Source organism: Sus scrofa, chromosome 8, assembly GCF_054392235.1.
Source record: "Sus scrofa isolate SSC_HxYL_T2T_F1_AM1 chromosome 8, Sscrofa_HxYL_maternal_Yorkshire_Landrace_v2.0, whole genome shotgun sequence".
Taxonomy (NCBI): domain Eukaryota; kingdom Metazoa; phylum Chordata; class Mammalia; order Artiodactyla; family Suidae; genus Sus; species Sus scrofa.
This window is the reverse complement of record NC_139390.1, coordinates 33308992-33330982: the sequence shown is the minus strand read 5'-3', so window position 1 is coordinate 33330982 and position 21991 is coordinate 33308992. Positions and strand designations below refer to the sequence as shown.

Below are 21991 nucleotides of genomic sequence, written 5' to 3'. Positions count from 1 at the left end.
CCCCAACTGGTGCTTTGGACCCATTAAGCAATAACTCCCCTATACCTCTTCCCCCCAGCCCCTGGCAACCACTGTTCTACTTTGTGTGTCTGAATGTGACTATGCTTGGTACCTCTTGTAAGTGGAATCACATAGTATTTGTCCTTTAGTATCAGGCTTATTTTAGCCTAATGTCTAAAGCTAAGTATTTAGCATCATGTCCTCAGGGCTCATCTGTGTTGTAGCATGTATCAGAATATCATTCCTGGAGTTCCCATCATGGCTCAGTGGTTAACAAATCCAACTAGGAACCATGAGGTTGCGGGTTCGATCCCTGCCCTTGCTCAGTGGGTTAAGGATCCAGTGTTGACGTGAGCTGTAGTGTAGGTTGCAGACGCGGCTCGGATCCCACGTTGCTGTGGCTGTGGTGTAGGCCAGCTGCTATAGCTCCAATTTGACCCCTAGCCTGGGAACCTCCATATGCCAAGAAGTGGCCCAAGAAACGGCAAAAAGACAAAAAAAAAAAAAAAAAAAAAAAAAAAAAAGCTTATATAAAAAAAATTTTAAAAAGAATATCATTCCTTTTTAAGGCTGAATGATATGTATAAGCTGTATTTTGCTTATCCATTCATCTGCTGGTGTTGTTTCCACTTTTTGGTTATGAATAATACTGCTGTGAACATTGATATGTGGATTTTCTTTCTTTCTTTTTTTTTTTTTTTTTTTTTTAAGTAGAGCAGATCAGATGTCCCAATGGATGGGAAGTGCAGTCTGAGAGCAAAGGCGAAAAAGATTGACTTCTAAGGTTTTTGGCCAGAGCCAAGCTAGAAGGATAAAGTTTGTCCTTACTGAGACCAGGAGACTGGGATTTTTATATTCTTCTTATTTCACACAGCAAAATATCCATGTTGTATAATTAAGAAAAGTCATCGTTAATGCGGGTATGAGACCATCCTTCTCTTCATGCTCATTCTACATCCTTCTCCACCCCCCCCCCAAAATTGTTACTTCCAGTTATCATACTTTTCCTGGATTCACCAAAATATTTCTGTGGGTTCAAAAGGGGGAAGGGCAAGGTAATTAACATACTTAGGTTTTAATACATGTCACTCACCTTTTGTAACAGAAAAGATGACCTCCATTGGAAAAGGATGGTTAGGGAGTTGGATCAAGCCCTCCTCCCCGCTCCCCAGATCACATAAATATCTAGGTACAACTGCTCCCAGGATAATTCCATGCCAGAACACAAGAAAGCCAAGCAGCATCTCAGGAGCACAGCCTCAAGACTCTAGTGTTTTTTAATTTTAATCTCTCTAAACATGGTCTGTAAGACCTTATTCAGTCAACAGTCATTTATGGAACACCTGCTTGGTGGTTAAGCACTTGCATTGGGAGAATTCATCAAGATAAGACTTCTTCCTCTTACAGGGATTATGACCTGTAGCTGGCACATGGGTAGTAGTTACCAGCCAATGGAAGAACAAAGTAGGCTCAGCTAACCCAACTGGAAGGAAGGAAGTGACAATCTGATGTGAAAATTGAAGCACAAACGAGAGTCACAGGTACAGGGGCCCAAGGACTTCCTTTATTCAGTGCCTTTATTCAGTCAGCTTCCTAATAGTTACCTCCTGTGAACAGCATCTTTAGTAGCCCAGACAATATTCTTTCCTGGAGACACACATGTACTTAACCAGCCACATGGATTCTATCAGTTTACACCACTGTCTGACTCTGTTTGTTTGTTTGTTTGTTTGTCTTTTTAGGGCCATAGCCAAAGCATGTGGAATTTCCCAGGCTAGGGGTCAAATCAGAGCTACTGCTGCTGACCTACACCACAGCTCATGGCTGGATCTTTAATCCACTGAGCAAGGCCAGGGATCAAGCCCATGTCCCCGTGGATACGGGTCTGGTTCATTACCACTGAGCCACAATGGAAACGCTTTCCTGTTTAAAAACAAAAAAACAAAAAAACTGCAATGAATATTTGCCTTCCCCAAAATGAGTTCCATGGGCTGTTAGTAAGCAGTATATGGGAAAAGTGTTCCATGGCCAGGAAATACATTTTGGAAGCTTTGGTTTTAAAAACTGGGGTTCTTTATTGTGCTTTCTCATAGCCTTAAATAGGCTGCTCTGGGCTGTGACTCTCCAGGACCGGGGGAGGCTCTGGTTGGTTTATACCTTGCCTAAGACTTTGGGCCATGACGGGCTGTTACAGGAAGGGCTTTCAGAACGAGTGACCACAGAACAGTTTGTGGGATACTAACCTATAGGCAAAAGCTGTATGGAATTTCAACACCTAATTCTAGAAATTGAAATATCAAATTAAGGGGAGTGAATGTTTGTGTTCTTAATGCCTGTCAATTACCCTTCCCAAAGGCAAGTGCACTGCAGATGGGTTTAGAAATGACCCGTTTCACCGTACCCCGCCCTTCCCCCCACGATGATCAAGTGTTTAAATCTGATCTAACTGGGTAATGTTTCTGTGACCGCAGAGAAACTCAGCACTTTCCCGTGTTCTTGATTCCTTGCTGCTTCTTTTGTGAATACCTTCCTGGGTCTATTGCCAACCTCTTGGGGTCTTAGCTATTCTTATGAACCTAAGGGGTCTATTTTTATAGTGAGGTGTTAATGCTGAATTTCATATACTTATTGCAGCTGTTTTCCTGGGTTTTCATTTATCACTTACTTTTTTATGTTCTTTTTGAATATGTGGAACTCGTACATTTTCATAGATCAGTTCTTCAAAGCATTTACTTTTATAGTGGTTTTTTTTTCCACTGTTTTTAAGCTTAGAAAGTCCTTATATAAAGTTTTATCTAGATACTTAACCACTTCTTGGCTTTTTGTTGTTATTAACGTTACCTCTTAACCCCTCTGGTATTTATAGTAATTATCTTACTGTCCTCCCCCGACCCTGAAAAAGAATTAACCATGTTTTCTGAATAATTTTTACAGCACTGTTTTCTGGATAATTTCCCTTCCATATTAATACATTGTGTCCATACAGCCTTAATAATTTTAGGGGAAAAAATCATTTATCTCCATTTCCTAAATTAGCAAATTGAGATGAATGGCATTTTATTAGGGTTCAGTTACTTGGCCAGGTTCAGTCTTGCGAGGAGCATATATTGTGATGTTAATGTGATGAAAACCATGACATTTATAAACTTACACTTAATTTGATGTTGTGATAAAAAATTTCCTTCCTTGAAGCTCCTGGGAGAGATCACTAAAAAAGAACACAAGACTAGAGTGTTTAAAGGAATTTGAAAATTAAAATGAAGAAAGAAATGTTAGCCATCAGCATTAGTAATAAAAGCAGCCACTTTATAAACACGATTGCTTTAATTCTTACAATCCACTTTCCAGCTGAGGAAGCAGAGACTCAGAAGTGACTTTCCCCCCAACTCTCAGAGCAAGGACAGACAGACCCAGGACTGTTGCCAGAGCTGTTTATCACCAGCCCTGCATCAACTGGGGTTCATGTTTTAGGACTCCCCAAAGGGTCTTCTTATTTAGATAGCGGCTGTCTTTGACCTAGGAAGCTGCCTCCTAGCGCTCCACTCCCAAGTTTATACGGGAAAAGGACGGGCAGGTTTAAGAAGCGCATGGCTGGAGTTTTGCAGGCAGGTAGCACATCGAAATCCTCTCTCCTCCAAGACTGAACTTCACCTGGAAGACCCTGCAGGTGAAGAAGTAAGAGTCCCTCTCTCTGGGGGAACGTGGGTGCCAGGGGCTCACCCCACTGTGGGTCAGAAGGTAAGCTCGCTTATCTGGTCAAGCCCCTAGGCTCGCTAATGGCACCTGGGCTAGGATTTTCTCAAATGTTCTCTTTCTGCCGGTTCGCAGGGACATCGCAAGACTCGCCCTCATTCCTCGGCCGCCGCTTTGCCTTTTCAGGCAGCGACGGTTCAGTTGGGAAGCCCGCGCGGCCTGATGCTCAGGCAGCATCGCCCTGCAGACAAGCAATTGTTTGTTCCCAGAGCAGGGCCTGTGCCCTCCTCTTTACTGGCTTTGCAGCTTCCCTCGGCTGATCTTTTCTCAAGTCCCCCGGGAGCCACTTTTGTGGCAGATTCCTTTAGGTTTCACAGGGCCTCGAGGAGGGGCGGCGGGGCCGCTTGGCACGGCCCCCCAATCTCCCACGTTAGGAGCGGTTTGCAAAAGGCGCGCGGAGGGAGCCGGAGGCCAGCCCGGAACAGGCTGCTCCTGTTACCGCATTGTCTGCGGGGTCCGCGTCCTTTCCCAGCCGACCTGCCTGCGAGCGGAGAGATGTGAAAAGTTAGAGACAAAAATGGTCCCTGCAGAGTGAGGGGGAGCTTTCTTGCACAGAAAGGAAGGAAATACCTCTGTGGGATTTTATTTTTCCCCCCCTCTTCATCCAAAAAATACAAAGAGACTCTCTGTCTTTAATGCGAATGTCGGCTTTAAATCTTTTAGGTTTGGATTAACTCGGCAAGAGAAAAAAAAAATCTGACAGGCTTTCAGATATGACGCAGAAAAACTTTTTTCCCCTCAATTCAGGGCGTTCATTTGCAAAAGCCAAAGGCCAGTGGACTGAATAGTGGGCGCCAGTGTCTCGTCATCGTTAACATCACAATGGTCAGAATTAGCGGCTGTTTCCCCCAGCAGACTTTTAATACAAGGTGGCAAAGGCAAGACTGAATCTTTCTTCTCTCCACCGCCCGCACCCCCCTCCCCATTAAAAGAGATTAAAATTAAACCGGGTAAACGTCTGATTTTCAGTTACATGACCTAGAATCTTATCTTACGTTTCCCTCCCTCCCCCCGGTGTAAAAAAAGAAACGTGGCATTTCGCAGTCATTGCCTTCCTCAAAAGCTTCCTTCCAACCAGACAAAACCCACCGACTTGATGGACATTTCCTATTACACCGTTATTGTTGGTTTTCGCTATTGAGGATGTCAGCTACCATGTCCAAGATCATGTTTGGCTTATAAAATAAAATGACTTTTATGTGAATATCTTTCGTCCTGGTGGTGTCTAGAAAGTGGGTGCTGTTCCATTGAATCCACGTGGCAACATTATGTTCTGAAATTTGGGGCAATAGCGTGTTTTTATTTTAAATGTGTTCAGAGTTCTTTCTTCCTGGATAGGGAAAAAACGGAGTATCCTTGCACTGGGAGTCTCTGCCACTAAGCTGGTGTTAATGTAGGGAAAAAAAAGTTTTTTAATTGCAGCTCCTAGTCTTCTGTTGAGAGTCAAGAGAACAGGTAATTGGAAACATAACTTAAATGTATCATCTTTATATTTGATAAGGATGGATTGATGAGGACTAATTGTGAAACTGCCCATACGGATTAAACTCTAGATCATTTTTAATTCCTGACCCAAAATCTGGTTTAAAAAAAGAATGTCTTGTGTGATTCTTAGCTGGATGTAAATGTGCATGCATTAGTTGGCTACTTTTTATTGGATTAAAATAGTTATTACCAATTTACTCTTGATAAACAGACTTTAAGCGAAACAAAATAGTCCTCTTGATTTTCTGATAAGACACTATTCCATTTAAGCTCTGGGTAATCAAATTACATTTTAAAGGGATTTTTTATAATAGTTGCAAGTAAGTAATATAATTTATTAATTTCTAAATTATAGAATCATTTTTTTTTACAACCCAAAAGACTCTGATATAGTATTTGGGGATTTAATGCAAAAGAATGAGTGAAGTTATTTTAATACACTTTTATTTGTATTTTGCATGCCAGATATTTTGTTTGACTTTAGCAATAACAGGATACACCCAAACCAGTGATGTAAATCTTTGAACAAAAATTAATATTATGCCTACTTAGTATCAAATTTATTTTTCATAAATACCTTAATTTGTTTATACTCATGATTTGTTTTTCATAAATACCAATAATTTGTTTATATTCATGATTTATGTGGATGATCTTTTAATGTTGCATAATATTTTAGAAAAGTAAAGGTAATTTTTGTCTACCAGAAATTGTAAATTCATTTCCTAATTACCATTGATTTTACATGATGTATTTTAAGAGAATTTAATCCAGAGTGTGTTGGAAGTTTGCTCAAAAAGATTGGTTTTTATATCCTAAGTTATAAAAAAAGGCCAGAGTTTATTACTCTATGTATTGCTCACCATAATAAAAATTTCACATACAAATAGGACAATGTATGGCACCTGATAAAACTTTGCTGTATAGCTACTTGAGAGAAAAAAAGAAATGTAGCAAATGCATTTTTTTTAAAATTTGGCTTTTAATTCTAAATATTTCCCAAGTTTGAATTCAGAGTTATTTTATGCCCTTATTCAGAGTGAGATTCTTCAAATGATTCTTCTTCAGATCATACAAACACTAAACATGAATGATGTATTTCTTGGTTTTTAAAGTAATACTGTTTCTGGTGCTTTACTCAGGCAGCCATGCTGTTCAGTTCCGGGGTCTTTTGGATGGGCCTGCTATTTATCCCGGTGGCATCTTTGCTTCTTGATGTGGTGTACAAGGTGTAAGTATAATACTCTCAGATTTCTCTAGCGGTAATATCAACTCCAGTGCAGAGCTTACAGAACAGGAAATAGTAATAGTCATTAATTCTGCATAAAATAAAGAAGAAAGGAACAATTGAGGAACTGGAAAACTAAATTAGTTTGAAAGATTCAGCAGAAGTTAAACAGGTAACTTGAGTGAACATTTTTATTAATCAGTCTAAAAAAACCTACCCAAGGTGGGAGAAAATATTCTATTATCTCCAGACACATAAACATAGTGTGTTATCTTCAAACACATAAACGTGTGTGTGTGTGTGTTTAGCAAACATTGGTGAAAGGAAATTTTTTGCTTGCCAGATTCTAAATATGTATAAATACAGAATAGAAGAAATTCTAACGTTACTAATCTTTCTCAAGGCTTGTAAGTTTTAAAATGTTATCTCTTCTCACAAAAAAAAAAAATATATATCGTTAAAGTTATATGGTGCTTATTTGGTAACTATGAACGTTTTAATATGATAAACTTAAACCATTTATTTTATGACCATTGTTTCTATAATTATATGAATACCCCAAATTACTATCATTTTTAAATTTTTTTATTTTTTAAAGTTTTACTGACGTATAGTTGATTTACAATATAGGGACAATTTCTGCTGTACAGCAGAGTGATTTGGCTGTACATGTCACACATCCTATAATTTTTTAGAGTCTATGGAAAAACTGCTGCTTGTACTCTGGTTACTATTGTACTTATCAGCAGATGATGAAAACTGGTTTCATAAAGTCTTAAATTTTCACACAAATACTTCTTTTTTTTTTTTTTTTTAAACAGTGTCAAGAGGACTGCTTTTAAAACATTAGTAGATGAAGTTCAAGAGCTGGAGGCAAAATCTCAAGACCCAGGAGCAGTTGTGCTTGGAAAAAGGTAAAATACCTAGTGAACTTTAAATTTTCCTAGTGAACTTTAAATTTTTCTTTCGCTAGTGGTTAGAGGTAGCCATCCAGCTTGTAGTTCTCAGTTAACGTGGAGCTAGCAGTGTCACTGACAGATTTTTGAAATCAGGGAGATGCAGATTCAAATCAAATCTCTCTTCACTAAGATGTATGTGACCTTAGCCAAGTTGCTGGGTGCTACCGAGCCTCAATTTCCTCATCTGCAAAATGGGTGTGATAATCCCTCCTTCACGACTAGTTGTGAGAATTGAGTAAAATACTGTCAACAGAGCAAGTAGCGTGCCATCTAGTGCTTAATGAGCACTAAAGAAATGGTAGTTAAAAATAGTATTGTCTTGGAGTTCCCCTTGTGGCTCAGTGGTAATGAACCCTCTAATATCCATGAGGACACGGGTTTGATCCCTGGCCTTGCTCAGTGGGTTAAGGATCCGTGTTGCTGTGAGCTGTGGTGTAGATCTGAGACGTGGCTCAAATCCTGCGTTGCTGTGGCTGTGACATAGGCTGGCAGCTGCAGCTCAAATTCAACTCCTCACCTGGAAACTTCCATATGCCACAGGTACAGCTCTAAAAAATAGCAAAAAAAAAAAAACCAAAAATAGTGTTTCTTATTAAACTGAAAAAAAAAATTGAATTAGTATCCATAATGCAATAGACTGTAATCAAAACCATAGCTTGACATAAAGTAAACTCTCCCACAATTACTTTTGGGGCTCTGTGCCTTGTTAGGAACTGACCTGGGCATATGTCTGTCACATATGAAGTGAGTTCTGACCTCCAAGTCCTCTTCCTCACCACTGCTCTCTTCCCTCAAGAAAGCAAAGTGAAGAACCCTAATCAAACTTAGGTAATTCACAAGGCATGATAAAATGAAATTAAGATTATTTGAAAGCACTCTATAATGAAACACAATTATGAAGATACCAGGAGTTTCTTCTTTCTCTCTCTCATCACACTCAAGTGAGCTCAAGTTTTGTCTCAGCCCTCGGAAATGTTTTGCCCTGGTCTGTGTCACCTTCTCCAGACTCGCTTTTGTTACTGCCTCAGTTTGGCACAGTGGGGGAAGTGTCAGACTGGGAACTCGGGCTGAGACCTTGACTTCCAGCCCCCTCTCATGCTCATTAGGCTGAAGGGGCACGTCACACATCAGCCTGTGCCTCTCTTCTAGAAACAGCAGCACTGACACCACATGCCAGATGCTACACGTACCACTCGCTAGATCCTATCGCATCGGACCCCTGTAACAACCTGTGCAAATCCATCATCCCCCTTTTCTCCAGATGAGGAAACTGGGGCTTAGAGAGACCAAGTTTTCAAGGTCAAAAGTGACCACCCTGGGCCTTGGGCCCATGTCAATCGATCCAGGAGCCCCTGCTGCTAGCCACACATTCTTCGATCTCCTTTTGCTGCGTTTCAAGAACCTGGGAGATCACTGCCACTAACGTGACAGTTCGTAACCTCTCCGAGCCGGTGTCCCTGTGTTGTGACGGGCTGAAAACAGGCACCTTCAGGCTTACAGGTGTAGCTCCTCCTCCCCCACCATCCCCGCATCTCCCGGTCTGTACATTGATTCCATCGCCTCAGTAAATGTTTTTTCTCTTTTTCACTCTAGCTGTAAAAAAGGATGTGGTAAGCGTTCTAGCTCACAAAATTGTGAATAAAACCACTTATTCACAATTATTAGGGAAAGTCCATGATAGTACTATTACAACCCTTAGTGAATGTCTCCTATGTGTATGTTAATCAAACTTAAGCCCCTCCGTGGGATATTGGTTTCCTTCGTTTATAGGTGACTTCAACAATTCATAAGTCAGGCTGAGGGGGTCGATGTGATGACCTCTGACCTCGGGGTCCTAAAGAGTCAATGAATCTGTGATATGTGCAAATCTTTCCATTGGATAAGTCAGAGAGCCTAAAAGAAAAGAAGTGAACTCCATCATAAATGACCACCAGCTTCTCCATAGAAAATGCATCAGATAAATTTCTTGCTGTTGCTCCCCCCATTTGCCTGAAATAGCCATTCAGCTTAAGAACTCAGGACTGTGTTAGTTGTTAGCTAAATACCACAAACAAAAAGCTCTAGTGTGGTACGTGCCCCCCGTTGCTTCCCATCGGGATCAGAAGGATGGTGATGGTTAGGAGGGCCGTGGTATCTTTCTGCTAAATGATAGTTAGAGGATGGAGGAAAAAAAAGATCTGTGAGAGGAGAAAAGTAGCAACTAGTTGGAAAAATCTTCACACTAAACTACATTCTAAGGCAGTGTAGAAATTGTCAGACTGGAGTTCCGTCATGGCTCAGTGGTTAACGAATCTGACTAGGAACCATGAGGTTGCGGGTTCGATCCCTGGCCCTGCTCAGTGGGTTAAGGATCCGGCATTGCTGTGAGCTGTGGTATAGGTTGCAGACTCGGCTCAGATCCCGCGTTGCTGTGGCTCTGGCGTAGGCTGGCAGCTGCAGCTCTGATTAGACCCCTAGCCTGGGAACCTCCATATGCTGCGGGAGCGGCCCAAGAAAATGGCAAAAAGACAAAAAAAAAAAAAAGAAAAGAAAAAAGAAAAAAGAAAAAGAAAAAGAAAGAAAGAAAAAGAAATTGTCAGACTGATTTTATTCACAGAATTATTTCAGAAACCTGTGTCAAATTTCAACATATTAGCTGATTTCTTCCACATTGTTCCAAGAGGGAGAAATGGTGATTTCTGTGTCTTCCAGTGACACCAGATTTCCTTTAGTGCCAAAACGCCATGTGATTTTATGCCTCCCAGTCTGCAGATGCTATTTATTCCCTTGTGGAGAAGCTGATACTCTCTTAGTACAGACTGGGTAACCCAATTCCCAAAACCCAGTCCAATCAACTTTTTACAGATAAAATCACTTCTTACCCTGCTATCTCAGTATTTTGTTCATTCTTCTGTTTTTACATTTGTTGCATTGTATTAGAGCGTATTTGTTTGAGCTCCTTGTAGGGGAGCAGAGGGCCCTCTTAGTTGTAACTGCAGCCCAACACCAGCTACAGAGCCAGGAACATAGTAGCACTTAGTAACTATTTGTTGAATGGATGAATGAATGTCAAGAGAATGAATGAAAGGGGGTTGGAAAGGATAGTTTAGTAGTGGGTTGATCTGTGGGTAAATTAAAATATGCTGTGTTAAGGACAGAGTATTGTATAGGTTACACTTCCCAAACTGGGTAGCATCCAATGTAATGATTGCTTAGTTTTTGTCATAGAACAATGCAGTTCTTAAAAAAGATCTTGTGAGTTGATGATCCCCGGGGTTTTTTTATAGTTGATTTACAGTGGTGTATTCATTTCTGTATAGCCAAGTGGTTCAGTTATATTTGTATGTACACATTCTTTTTTATATTCTTTTTCGTTATGATTTATCTCAGGATGTTTAATATAATGCCCTGTGCTATCCAATAAGATGTTGTTTATCCCCTCCATGTGCACTGATCTGCATCTGCTAACCTCAAACTCCCAGTCGCTGCCTCCCCGACCCCTTCTTCCCCTTGGCAAGCGCAAGTCTGTTCTCTATGTCTGTGAGTCTGTTTCTGTTTTGTAAATAGGTTCATTCGTGTCTTTTTTTTTTTTTTTGTCTTTTTGCCATTTCTTGGGCCACTCCCACGGCATATGGAGGTTCCCAGGCTAGGGGTCTAATCAGAGCTGTAGCCACTGGCCTACTCCAGAGCCACAGCAACACAGGATCCGAGGTGCGTCTGCGACCTACACCACAGCTTATGGCAATGCCGGACCCTTAACCCACTGAGCAAGAGCAGGGATCGAACCTGCAACCTCATGGTTCCTAGTCAGATTCGTTAACCACTTCGCCACGACGGGAACTCCCGTGTCGTATTTTAGATACCACATTTAAGTAATGTGTCCTTCTCTCTCTGGCTTGCTTCACTTAGTATGATAATCTCGAGTTCCATCCATATTGCCTCCGGTGGCATTATTTCGTTCCTTTTTAAGGCTGAGGAATATTCCACAGTATATATATATGTACCATATCTTCTTTATCAGTTCACCTGTTGATAGACATTTATGTTTTTAGTCGTGTCTTGGATATTGTGAATAGTGCTATTATAAACATAGTGGTGCATGTGTCTGTTTGAATTACAGTTTTGCCTAGCTATATGCCCAGCATGGGATGGCCGGGTCATATGGTAATTCTGTCTTTAGTTTTTTATGGAACCTCCATACTTTTTTCCATATTGTGGCTGCACCAATCCCAGGTGTGGCCAAAAATAAAAGAAAATAAAATTTAAAAATGAAGAGCATAGGGACGTATGGCTGTCAAATAATTCGGTCACATGGATGATGGTGGTGGTCTCTCCCAGCTTGTCTCTGTCTTGTTTGTCCTCATGAAAAGCAATTTTAACATTGTCCCAGAACTAAAAGAAAAGAAACTATAGATTTTTTTCAGTGTTCACACTGGCTTTTCTATCAAGAGTGCATAAATTTATTGAGGTGGGGGGGGCCAGGATCAGAGGACATCCCAACTGTTCTCCCCCAGCCTTCATTCATCCCTGTGATACCAGTTCCATCTAACATTTGTAAAGAAAAGTGACACAACAGAGAAATATCTCCACCAGAGCAGAGATTGGGCTCATTCTCATTGTTTATCTCCCCGCCACCACGACCTAGAACAGCACAAATGTCATAATGTCTGCACTAACCTTCCATGACTGAATGGGTTTATAGTCTGGAAATCTGTTTTAACCAGTCAGCGCAATAGCTTGGCAACTCAATGTAAAAACAAATACAAATTTACCACTCTTGGAGTTCCCATCATGGGCAGCGGAAACGAACCAACTAGGAACCATGAGGTTGCGGGTTCCATCCCTGGCCTGGCTCAGTGGGTTAAGGATCCGGTGTTGCTGTGAGCTGTGGTGTAGATCACAGAAGGGGCTAGGATCCCGCGCTGCTGAGGCTCTGGCGTAGGCCAGCGGCTGTAGCTCTGATTAGACCCCTAGCCTGGGAACCTCCATATGCCATGGGTGCAGGCCTAAAAAAAAGACCAAAAAAAAAAAAAAAATTTACCACTCTTCAAAGATAACTGAAAATACCTAAAGACAGCATGCTCTAGGACAGTAAATAGGTTTTTACCTTTTTTTTTTCTTTTCTTTTTTTTTTTTTTTTAGTGTTTCTAAGTGAAATTTTATTATTTCTTTTCTTTTTATGGCTGCACCTTGAACATATGAAAGTTCCTGGGTCAGGGGTCTAATCAGACCTACAGCTGAGGCCTATGCAGCTGCTTACAGCAATACTGGATCCTTAACCCACTGAGTGAGGCCAAGGATTGAACTCACATCCTCACAGAGACAATGTTGGGTCCTTAACCCACTGAACCACAATGGAAACGTCATGAAATTTTATTTTAAAACATTTCCCTCCACCAAATATCTAAGTTGCAACATTTTGGTGGGCTTTGAAATAACATACCCTGTAAGTGGTAGTTGTGAGACTGGATTAAATGAATCCAAATTTTACATAGCTTAGTGTGTGAATGAAAGACCCTACAAAGTGAGTAAAACTACTGACCAAGAGTTGTGAATAAGATGTAGTTTTAGGAGTTCCCGTCGTGGTGCATCGGAAATGAGTCCGACTAGGAACCATGAGGCTTCAGGTTCGATCCCCGGCCTCACTCAGTGGGTTAAGGATCTGGCGTTGCCGTGAGCTGTGGTGTAGGTCACAGATGCAGCTTGGATCTAGCATTGCTGTGGCTCTGGCGTAGGCTGACAGCTACAGTTCTGATTGGACTCCTAGGCTGGGAACCTCCGTAGGCCATAGGTGCGGCCCTAAAAACAAAAACACCACCAACAAAAAAAAGTGTAGTGTCGGTTAGAAAGTATCCTAGAGTTTTTTTTTTTTTTCTTCTCACACTGTGTTAAGCTGTTCAATAAAAACTAAACTTTTCATGTCTCTATTAATGTTACCATGTTGCCATTATATTTCATAATGAGGCTTGCTATTGCTATCAGTACCCATAAGTTCTGATGGCGCAGAACTGCATAATTTTGAAATGATGATTTGTTCCCTAAGGTAGGATAAGACTAGAGAAATACGAATCATCATCAGTTATTATTTCTTAATCACCCTCCCACGCACAGCATTGGTATTCTCTAGGAGGGTCTCCGCTCTATCCAGGGGTTCGATGTACCTAAGACAAAAAACCCAACACAACAAAAACCTAGTCGTTTTCCTATTAAGGAAGTGGAGTGGGGGACATTATAAATTAAAACTCCCGTTCAGCCATAGACTTCTCTTGCGGCGGCAATGTTGAATATAAACCAAGGCATCAGAAATGACCCTCACAAACTATCTTTTGTTCTGTGATGATCTCTGTTCTAGCTGATTTTTTTAAAAGTAGATTCCTTGGGACCAGGGAGGTGGAAGGGGTGGGAAGAATCAGCCTGTGCTGTGTGCTTCCTGCAAGTGCTGGTACCTACGCTGGAAGCTGTACAACATCCTGACTCTTCAGTCAGCCCGGGGTTCAGAGTTGTCCTCCCGTTCCACGTGAGATGTCCAGAAAGGTTGCCTCAGGTGACCCAGCTAATAAGTAACAGACTCTGAATTAGACCAAAGTTAAGTCTGCAAAGCCCAGGCTCTTTCCACAGTAGCGTGTTTCTTTCCCCGGGAAAGAGACTCTTACTGCTTTTTTTTTTTTTTTTTTTTTTAAAGCACTAGACATGAGCTTGCTGTAATAGCCTGAGTGAAAGTAGAGCCTTCTATGAACCATTAAAAACAAAATGACATTATCTCACATATTGAGGTTGCTGTGATATGAAAGGCGCAATTCTCCCATCTGCCCTCTTATCACTTCGGTGTTGTGATATTGAAGCATCATGCATTTAGGAAGGCCAGCCTGGAACCTGGCAAGTATGTGGGGAAGAAAAAGCTCCGTAATGATACATTGCCATGCTCCAGTCTTCTGCAGTCATTTCAGCTTAAACACAGGAGACTTCCCAGCACCCCATCCTCAGAGCTCTGCTCACAAAATCAGACCACCTGCTGCTCAAGCTGCCGACTTGCTCAAAGCAGTTACATATTTTAGTGTCCCTCAGAGTCCTGGGCTCTGTAATGTTAGATCATTTTAAGAGTAGCGTAAAAGTCCCTCTCTAAAAAAATGGCCTTTTCGCATTCCCCATAGCTGTTTATTTCACTGGCAAAAATGTTTTACAAGTTTCTGCAAAACTACTGGAGTTTTAGATGAATTAGCTATCTAGCCTTAATTCCCAGTGACAATAAAGTATGTCTAATAAGTACCAGTTGACACCCCTAGACTTTTAAAAATATGTGTGAAAGATTATTACAAATGTCAACATTTCTAAATATTTCATTTCAGCAAAAGCTGAAATATTTGTATAATTACAAGTTCATTTTGCAGATGAGCGCTTTTTTTTATATGATATTGTTCCATTTCAGGGTCTAAAAAATTGGCAAAGTACAGAGCTACCATAACTTACAGCAGTTTAACTAAAGCTTTTAGAGTGGTGAACCTAAAAGATGGAAATTTGTCCACTGAGTGATTAAAACAAAATTGCATAAACATTTGTTGCAATGCATGTGGATTACTTATTAGCTCTTCACGCTTCTGATGTGGTTTGATATCAAAGCAAAGTTTTATAAATCAACTAATGGAGAAATGCCGTGATGGGGAGGATTGATGATGTTTAAAAAGTGCATTTTAGAGTTATTACTCAAATGCATTTATTCCACAAATCTTTGACTTCCTACGGTGTGAGACACTGTTCTGTGTGCAGTGGAGAAAAACAGATGCATTATTTCTTATGCTCTGTTTTTAGAAGTTACGTAATTACATGGATTTGTTTCTGCAGAGAAGATTATTCTAAATGTTTATTGAAAAATAAATGTTTTTTCTTGTCACTTTACCTAGTAAATCATTTTCTGAAAATAGCTTTTTTATTTTCAAATGAATTTGAGGAACGCATTTCATACCATATTAGAGTGGTAATGGAATTTTTCTAATTAAAAGTCTATAAAGTTTCTTCTTTTCATAATCTTTAGGATATAAAGATTATGAAAAGATATAGAAGTAGTTAATTTTTTTAATTCTAAAAGGCCATGCTTACTCTGTGTAGTCAGTCAAGACTTTAGAAGCCACTCACGCTCCTGATGGATTTTATATATTTTATTCATTGTATTATGCAAGTTCTGTATCTCCGTTTGACTTAACTATAGCAGAGGGGGGGAATCTTTTGACTGGACTATTGGGAGCAAAACTTTGCTTAGCTGGGGCAGCGGGGGGTAGGGGGAATGGCTTCCCAAGTATCTAAAGACTTGAAATCTCATTTGCTGTCTGAGAAAATGGGGTAAAGAATCACTAGATGACAGATTTCTCAAGCAATCTTTTGTTGAAATCGGACTCTCTGGTGGTCCTGTGGGCACTTGGGGATCTCTGCCGAGTTGATAATGCATTTCACACGTTTGCACCTGCTCTGCAGCCTCACAGAGAGGGCGCAACTGCTCAAGAACGTCTTTAAGAAGAACCACTTGAACTTGTACCACTCAGAATCACTGCAGCAAAACCTGCTCCGTAAGTATTTGGGTTCGGATTTTGAAACACATTGTCCACCGTCACCTCATGGCATTTATGAGAGCAGTATGTTGACTTTAGGGATAGTTCACTCTTTGCAATTAACACCTAAAACAAGTGTTTGCAACTTTGCAACATGGGATGTAAATACCAACTGTGGAGAAAACCCTCTGAGCGCAGCCATCTCACTTTTAGCAGAAGAGAGAGAGCATTTGAAAATCTTACTGCTTTCACTTAAAGAAAAATATGGCCACATGCCCCTTGCTTCCTTAAATCTTAAAAAAGAACCAGTAAAATAAATCTTAACTCTTAAAGGCTCCCTCTGTGTTATCTTTTCTACTTGAATAACTTCACCAGCGCCTTTTCAGCTTTCATACACAATGAAATGTGCATGAAACATTGCCCAATGAAACATATATTTTCCCCTTCAAAAATATTTATGAATATTTAGAGTTGTAAGAAATTATTAGGTATCACGCCCTCCTAACCTTTCAAGGATCTAAAAAGAATATAATATATAAAGCCCTGTAGTAAATGCAATTGTGTTAGTAATATATCTTTTGTTTCATGTTGTTTCCACATATAATTTATTTTTATCTGTATAGACTCACGTTAATGCTTTTGCTCTCGATACTTCAAGAGGCCTTTTCTAAAGATGTGATCCCTTGGGGGCATATCTTAACCCCAAGGCTCCTCAGAGCAGGCTTGGGACAGGCATGAGTTTCTTTGTAGACGCTGAGAGTCAAGAAGAATGTCGCCTGAGGAAAGGAGACCCCTTTTCCGCTGTTTGAAGTTGTGTGTGTTTCTCTCCTCCTCTTCCTCACCTTCATTCTGCCTCCCCTCTCCTCCGCCTGCTCTGTACGGAAGGAATCCCTGTGCCCACTTGACTCCGCCAGCCCCCTGCTAGTCAGCAAGCAAACATTCCATGGACAGGACTTGAGGTGCTGGAGGGAGAATTGAGGGGAGCTGAGAGTGTCTGTTCCTCTAGGGAGCAGAGCTCGAATCTAAGCTACCATCCTCTCCCTGTTTATTTTGCAGCGGAGTCTGGACCTTTTCCAGACAGTAAAAATTAATGTCTTCATGCTCTTAAGGGTGGGAGGTGATGCATTCGTTCCCCAGGTTAGAAAAGGAGCCCTCGAACTCGGAGCAATAGAGATTTCCAGCCCCTTCAAGATGACCATTCCTCTTTTATCTTTCACTTGCAGATGGGTATGCTTTCTCTCAAGATGAAAACGGAATCGTCTCACAGTCTGAAGTGATCAGAGCGTATGATACCACCAAGCAGAGACCGGAGGAGTGGTGACGGGGAGGGGCTGCCAGGCCAGCTCTGCTGCATCTCTAAGGGGAGCTCCCAGGTCTTCAGGGGACTCTGCTGACCAATTCCAGTCTGGTCCAAGGAAGCGAAATGGATCTGAACTCATTTCATTGATTGACATTCAGATTCATGTATATTATCGACATAAGCACTGTGCAGCTCTACTGTAACACCATCTCGTTCAGATTTTCTGAAGTATCTGTTAAGTCTTTGTAAACAGAAACTGAAAATGACCCTGTGTCTTGCCAGAGTGTTTTCTGAAACTAAGAATAGGTCAGTATTACGCTGGGACTCTGGGACTCTAACTACCTACCAGTGTATTGGCTCTACCACAAGGCAACCAACCTATTCAGAAGCTCTAAAATGGTAGTAAGTCAAACAGATTCTTGACATCCAGATTTAGATTTCAGAATATGCTGGGGGGAAAAAAAAAAACAGCATGTTTAAGGAACTGACTTACTGAGCAAAATTTCTAAACAAGACATCAATAAGTGTTTGTGTCAAAAATTGTCTTGATAAATGTTTGCCAAAGAAGTCCAATTAATGTATTTCTCATTCAGTAGTCATTTGCCCAGAAAAATTGCAAGAGAAGGTTTACCTCCAGTTCTGCTGTAAGATCTGCATGCTTGACTTTTCAAATCTCAGAGTGATTTGCAAAAAAACGAATATTTCAAGGCATTTGCTACTAAAATCTGTGATGTTGCACCTTTGGCCTTACAAATGCTTCTTCCTCGTTTGTCTCGTCCATTTGTTCAAGTTGAAGTACACGTGTGGTATGTGACTCTGTCCTTAGGACACTGATTTTTTAAAACTGTGTTTATGTCTCAGTCCTTTCTGATGAGGTTTTGTCATCATTGAGATTTTTCTAATAACCTGGCTTCTGCTGTAGGTTGAGTGATGTCATTTTTGTCTTCAGGGTTTCTCTTTTAAGAAAAATATGCTTATGTATGTATGTGAGATTTCCCATGCCTCTGTCGAGGTGTTTGGATCACCGTGTCGGATAAATGCATGGGCTTTTGTACAGTCTGTAGGCTCAGCTTTTGTCCCGTGTTCCGCTTTTCCGTGTTCGCGCCCACTCCCTGTGGCATGGTGACCGCCCCGGTCTTAAGACCAAGAAGGACTTCACAATTCACTTATCAAGCAGCTCCCCAAATGAGCCCCACACTGCTGATTGGCACAAATAAGTAGTACCTGTCCCCCCATTTTCAAAACAACCTATTTTACTCAAGCCTGTCACTTTACAAAGTTGTTCACCGTGAGTAGATTTCCTTCATGTGCGTTTAAATGTAGGTTCAGTTTAATTGTTTTCAGCATTTCCAAGCTATCTCCTGAAAATGCCTATTTTGCTACTTAACCATGCATGGTGAAGGGGCTGTGTAAAAACCACAACCAGTTTTCTACTCTGTTTTTAAAATAATGCTTTCATACAGAAAGAAATAAAAGGGAAATCTAGCTTTCAGATACACTTCAGAGATCGAAGCAAACTTTCTGCCTTGTACTCCAAAGCCTGTTTGCCTTTAAGTGGACTTACCAGCAAAATAGGTAGAACCTCCTCTTAAAAAAAAAAAAAAAAAAAAAAAAAAAAAGAAAAAAAAGTCACCTAGAGTTGAGAAGAGAGGTGATTTTCAGGTCACCCCTTGAGTTTTGTCATCTCACATCTTTTTTGCCCTTTTTATCAATCCGGCTTTCGGATTAGATTATACATTATTTCCTTGTCTGTATTTTTGGCTATTTAGTTCCATGTATGCCTCCCCCATTTTCTACACGTACACGGTTGTAATGTGCGTCATTAGAACCTCACAGGGGCAAGGAGTTGACATGCTTCACTCCCCAGACCCTTCCCCATCTGGGGTTCAGATTAAGAAAATCACGAATGCAAACATCTAGCAAGACCACAGGTGTCAGAATCTAAGATCGCCTTCGGCATTCAGATGTCACCGTCTTTGTGTGGCTTTGTCCACATGGCTCTTCAGAGCCGCTTCTCTGGGCGCCCACGGTGAGAGTCAAGGTCGAGCCACGACCACTGAAAAGCAGAAATGAGGATCCCTCCGGAGAAACCCTCCATGGCAGTGACAGAGAAGGGCTGCTTCCATCTCCCCTGACGTCGGTGGTGACATCCGCCTCCAGAGGGGTAACCTCCACATGGGACACGTGTACTAGGACTCAGGTTTCTGACTGAAGAAAACAAAAAGCTTTATTTTTATCCTGACACACGGATTGTTTCTGTGGCGCTCTTGGACCCGAGTGGAAGACTCAAGGTTGATGCTGTGGGAGATCGTGATCTGGAACATGACTCATTTATGCCTTTTCAGCCCAAGGACCTGTTTTTGAATCGTCCACCTTAAGTCGACCTCTTAGCTTCTCGGGTGGGCGTTGGGGGTGGGCAGCGCAGAGTGGCCTCCGCTGTAAAACTTAAAATACAGCATTGCACTTGCAATGACTTTGCAGTGTTCATTAGGAAAAAAACCCTCTGATTTTTTTAACCTGCCCGAGGAGGGGTGTGTGTGTGGGGGGGGGGGTTAACAGTGTTACCGGGATTCAAATAAACAGTTGAAGGGACTTTTAACACGTACTTTCTGAGATGAGGGACACTCTTCACTTACGAAGTCCCTCATAGGGACTCTGGCAAAGGCTAACACCATTGCTTTACAAAATGTTTACAATGCAGAAAATACGACTTACAGCAGGAAATCTTTGTTTCGCATTGAAAAGCTGGAAGTTGCTTCTCTCATGTTGGCTAATGCACAGTGATATTGAGCATGAACTTTCTAAATGTTTTCTATAGAACAGATAAAAATATATTGGTGTCTCACACCCAGAAAGATGCTATATATATGGTAGAACTTATTAGCAGGAAAATGGTATTTCTCAGGAATGTAGTAAACTTTATGTGAAATATGTGCTGCCCACCTCCCCACGCCCCACTCTGTGTCTGATGTGAGCCTGCTTCAGCGATGCGGCAAAGTTCACGGAAAATTTCTTTTCTGCTCAAGTCAGGTGAATGTGTCTTCTAGTCAATAATATTAGCCATTTACCTAAATCGCTTGGTCATTGAATGGAATCAGTGATTCCTCTTCATTTCCAGGGGCGGGGGGGGGGGGGGAAGAGTGAATTCAAGAAATCAATATTTATTCTAGTCCTTTCATTTTATATTTTAACTTTTGTAATTCTACATAATCAGTATGAAAGTCACATGATAAATTGTTCAGCATTGGGTGCACTGTAAACCACTTATAATCTGTCATTGAGAACATTCTTGCAGGAGATGAATGCGAAAGTACGAGGTTGCGTGCTCACAGTTTTTTTTATTTCCAGCGTCATCATTATGACAAAGCTAAATAATCATCATTGTTTATTTTTGTGCTGCTTGCCCTTTGATAGTTCCTGGTCCTAAAACTTATCGAATAAATCTATAATCATTTATAAAGTTTATCAGGAAAATTCCCACCCCCTTCACATCATTTGGGCCAGGCCTATGGAATGCTAATAAATCTATAATCATTTATTAAGTTTATCAAGAAAATGCCGACCCAGTTCACATCACATGGACCAGGCCTGTGGAATTCTTTTTGTAAATTACTTACTATGACCCCATGCAGTTCGGTGCCTAATAAATGCTTTTTAATGATGAACATTTCTATGATGCCTCCTAAAGAGACCATCGTCTGATTTTTCTCACATTAAAATAACTGAAGTCACTTGTGAAACTGTTATACTTTGCTGCATTTTAATTAACCTTTGACAACTATTAAAATGGAATGTAAGTTAAATTTTGAAGGAAAGGAAATAAATGTTTTCCATTTTTCGCCTTGATTTACTTTCTGTATGAGAGCAGCTGTGTTTTTGATAGGTTTATGGTTTGCATGAATTAATATTTAAAGTGGTCTAGGCCAATGCATGGCTATTGCTGTAAATCTTGATGTTTATTTCTGCCTTATAAAATTCTATCATGGCCTACCTGGAATTTAATATTCAGTGGACAAATTTATTAGTCCTCTGCACAACTTTTTTTTCAGTAAGTAAATTATTTTACAAACAAATTTGAACTAATTTAATTGAAACTTTTGTTTAGCTTGCCTCAAAGAACTTTTCTTATTAAAGCTCACAAAAATTCTCAGCAAATAAATCTCCCTTAAGTAGGAAAAAAGCTAGATTTCATACTTGCCTACTTTGAATTAACAGCAACTTTCCATAGGTAAATCTGCTCTTGCAAGGATGTGAGCAGAATATTAAAATATATATTTTTTTATGTTTCATGGTTCTAGACTAGAAGCCATAAATGAAGTTAATAATGTTTGTTGTTTGTTTTACTACTTCAAGCTTCATTTTTCACATTTTCAAGTTTATTAAGTTAAAAAAAAGCAGCCTTGGAAGGCAGCTACTATGGAAAATTGCAGTTTGCATTAAAGATAAAATAGTATTTTCAGCTCCATGAAAAACCATTCCTGCTGAAACTGCTGTAGAAATTGTGAAGCTGCATGAGTGGAGAGTGTTAAATCTGTGATTATAGTAGTTCTCTCAGGTTTGTTAATCTTGATGTTCAATGCACTGTGTTTTATAAATAGTTATTAAAGTCGAGTAATATTCAATTCTATGCAGTGTTGTGTGTCATTGGCCTTTTGTGAATGTGCATGTTTTAAACTGCAAATTTTAAATATTTTGTCCTCCGATTGTTATTACAAATGAAATAAACTTTACCGTTACATAAAGAAAA

At 40.4% G+C, this 21991-nt stretch overlaps 1 protein-coding gene across 18 annotated transcripts in view; it reads left to right on the top strand.

The window, feature by feature from the left end:
* The window catches only part of ATP8A1 (ATPase phospholipid transporting 8A1), a 253309-nt gene extending 231318 nt beyond the window's left edge, over window positions 1–21991 (top strand). For all 18 annotated transcript variants that reach the window (XM_084971840.1, XM_084971838.1, XM_084971835.1 and 15 more), the window contains 4 exons: window positions 6381–6469; window positions 7288–7380; window positions 15871–15962; window positions 17168–21991. In XM_084971840.1, coding sequence (XP_084827966.1) covers window positions 6381–6469; window positions 7288–7380; window positions 15871–15962; window positions 17168–17265 — 372 coding nt within the window. In that variant the 3' untranslated portion in view covers window positions 17266–21991. The remainder of the gene's footprint in view (window positions 1–6380; window positions 6470–7287; window positions 7381–15870; window positions 15963–17167) is intronic.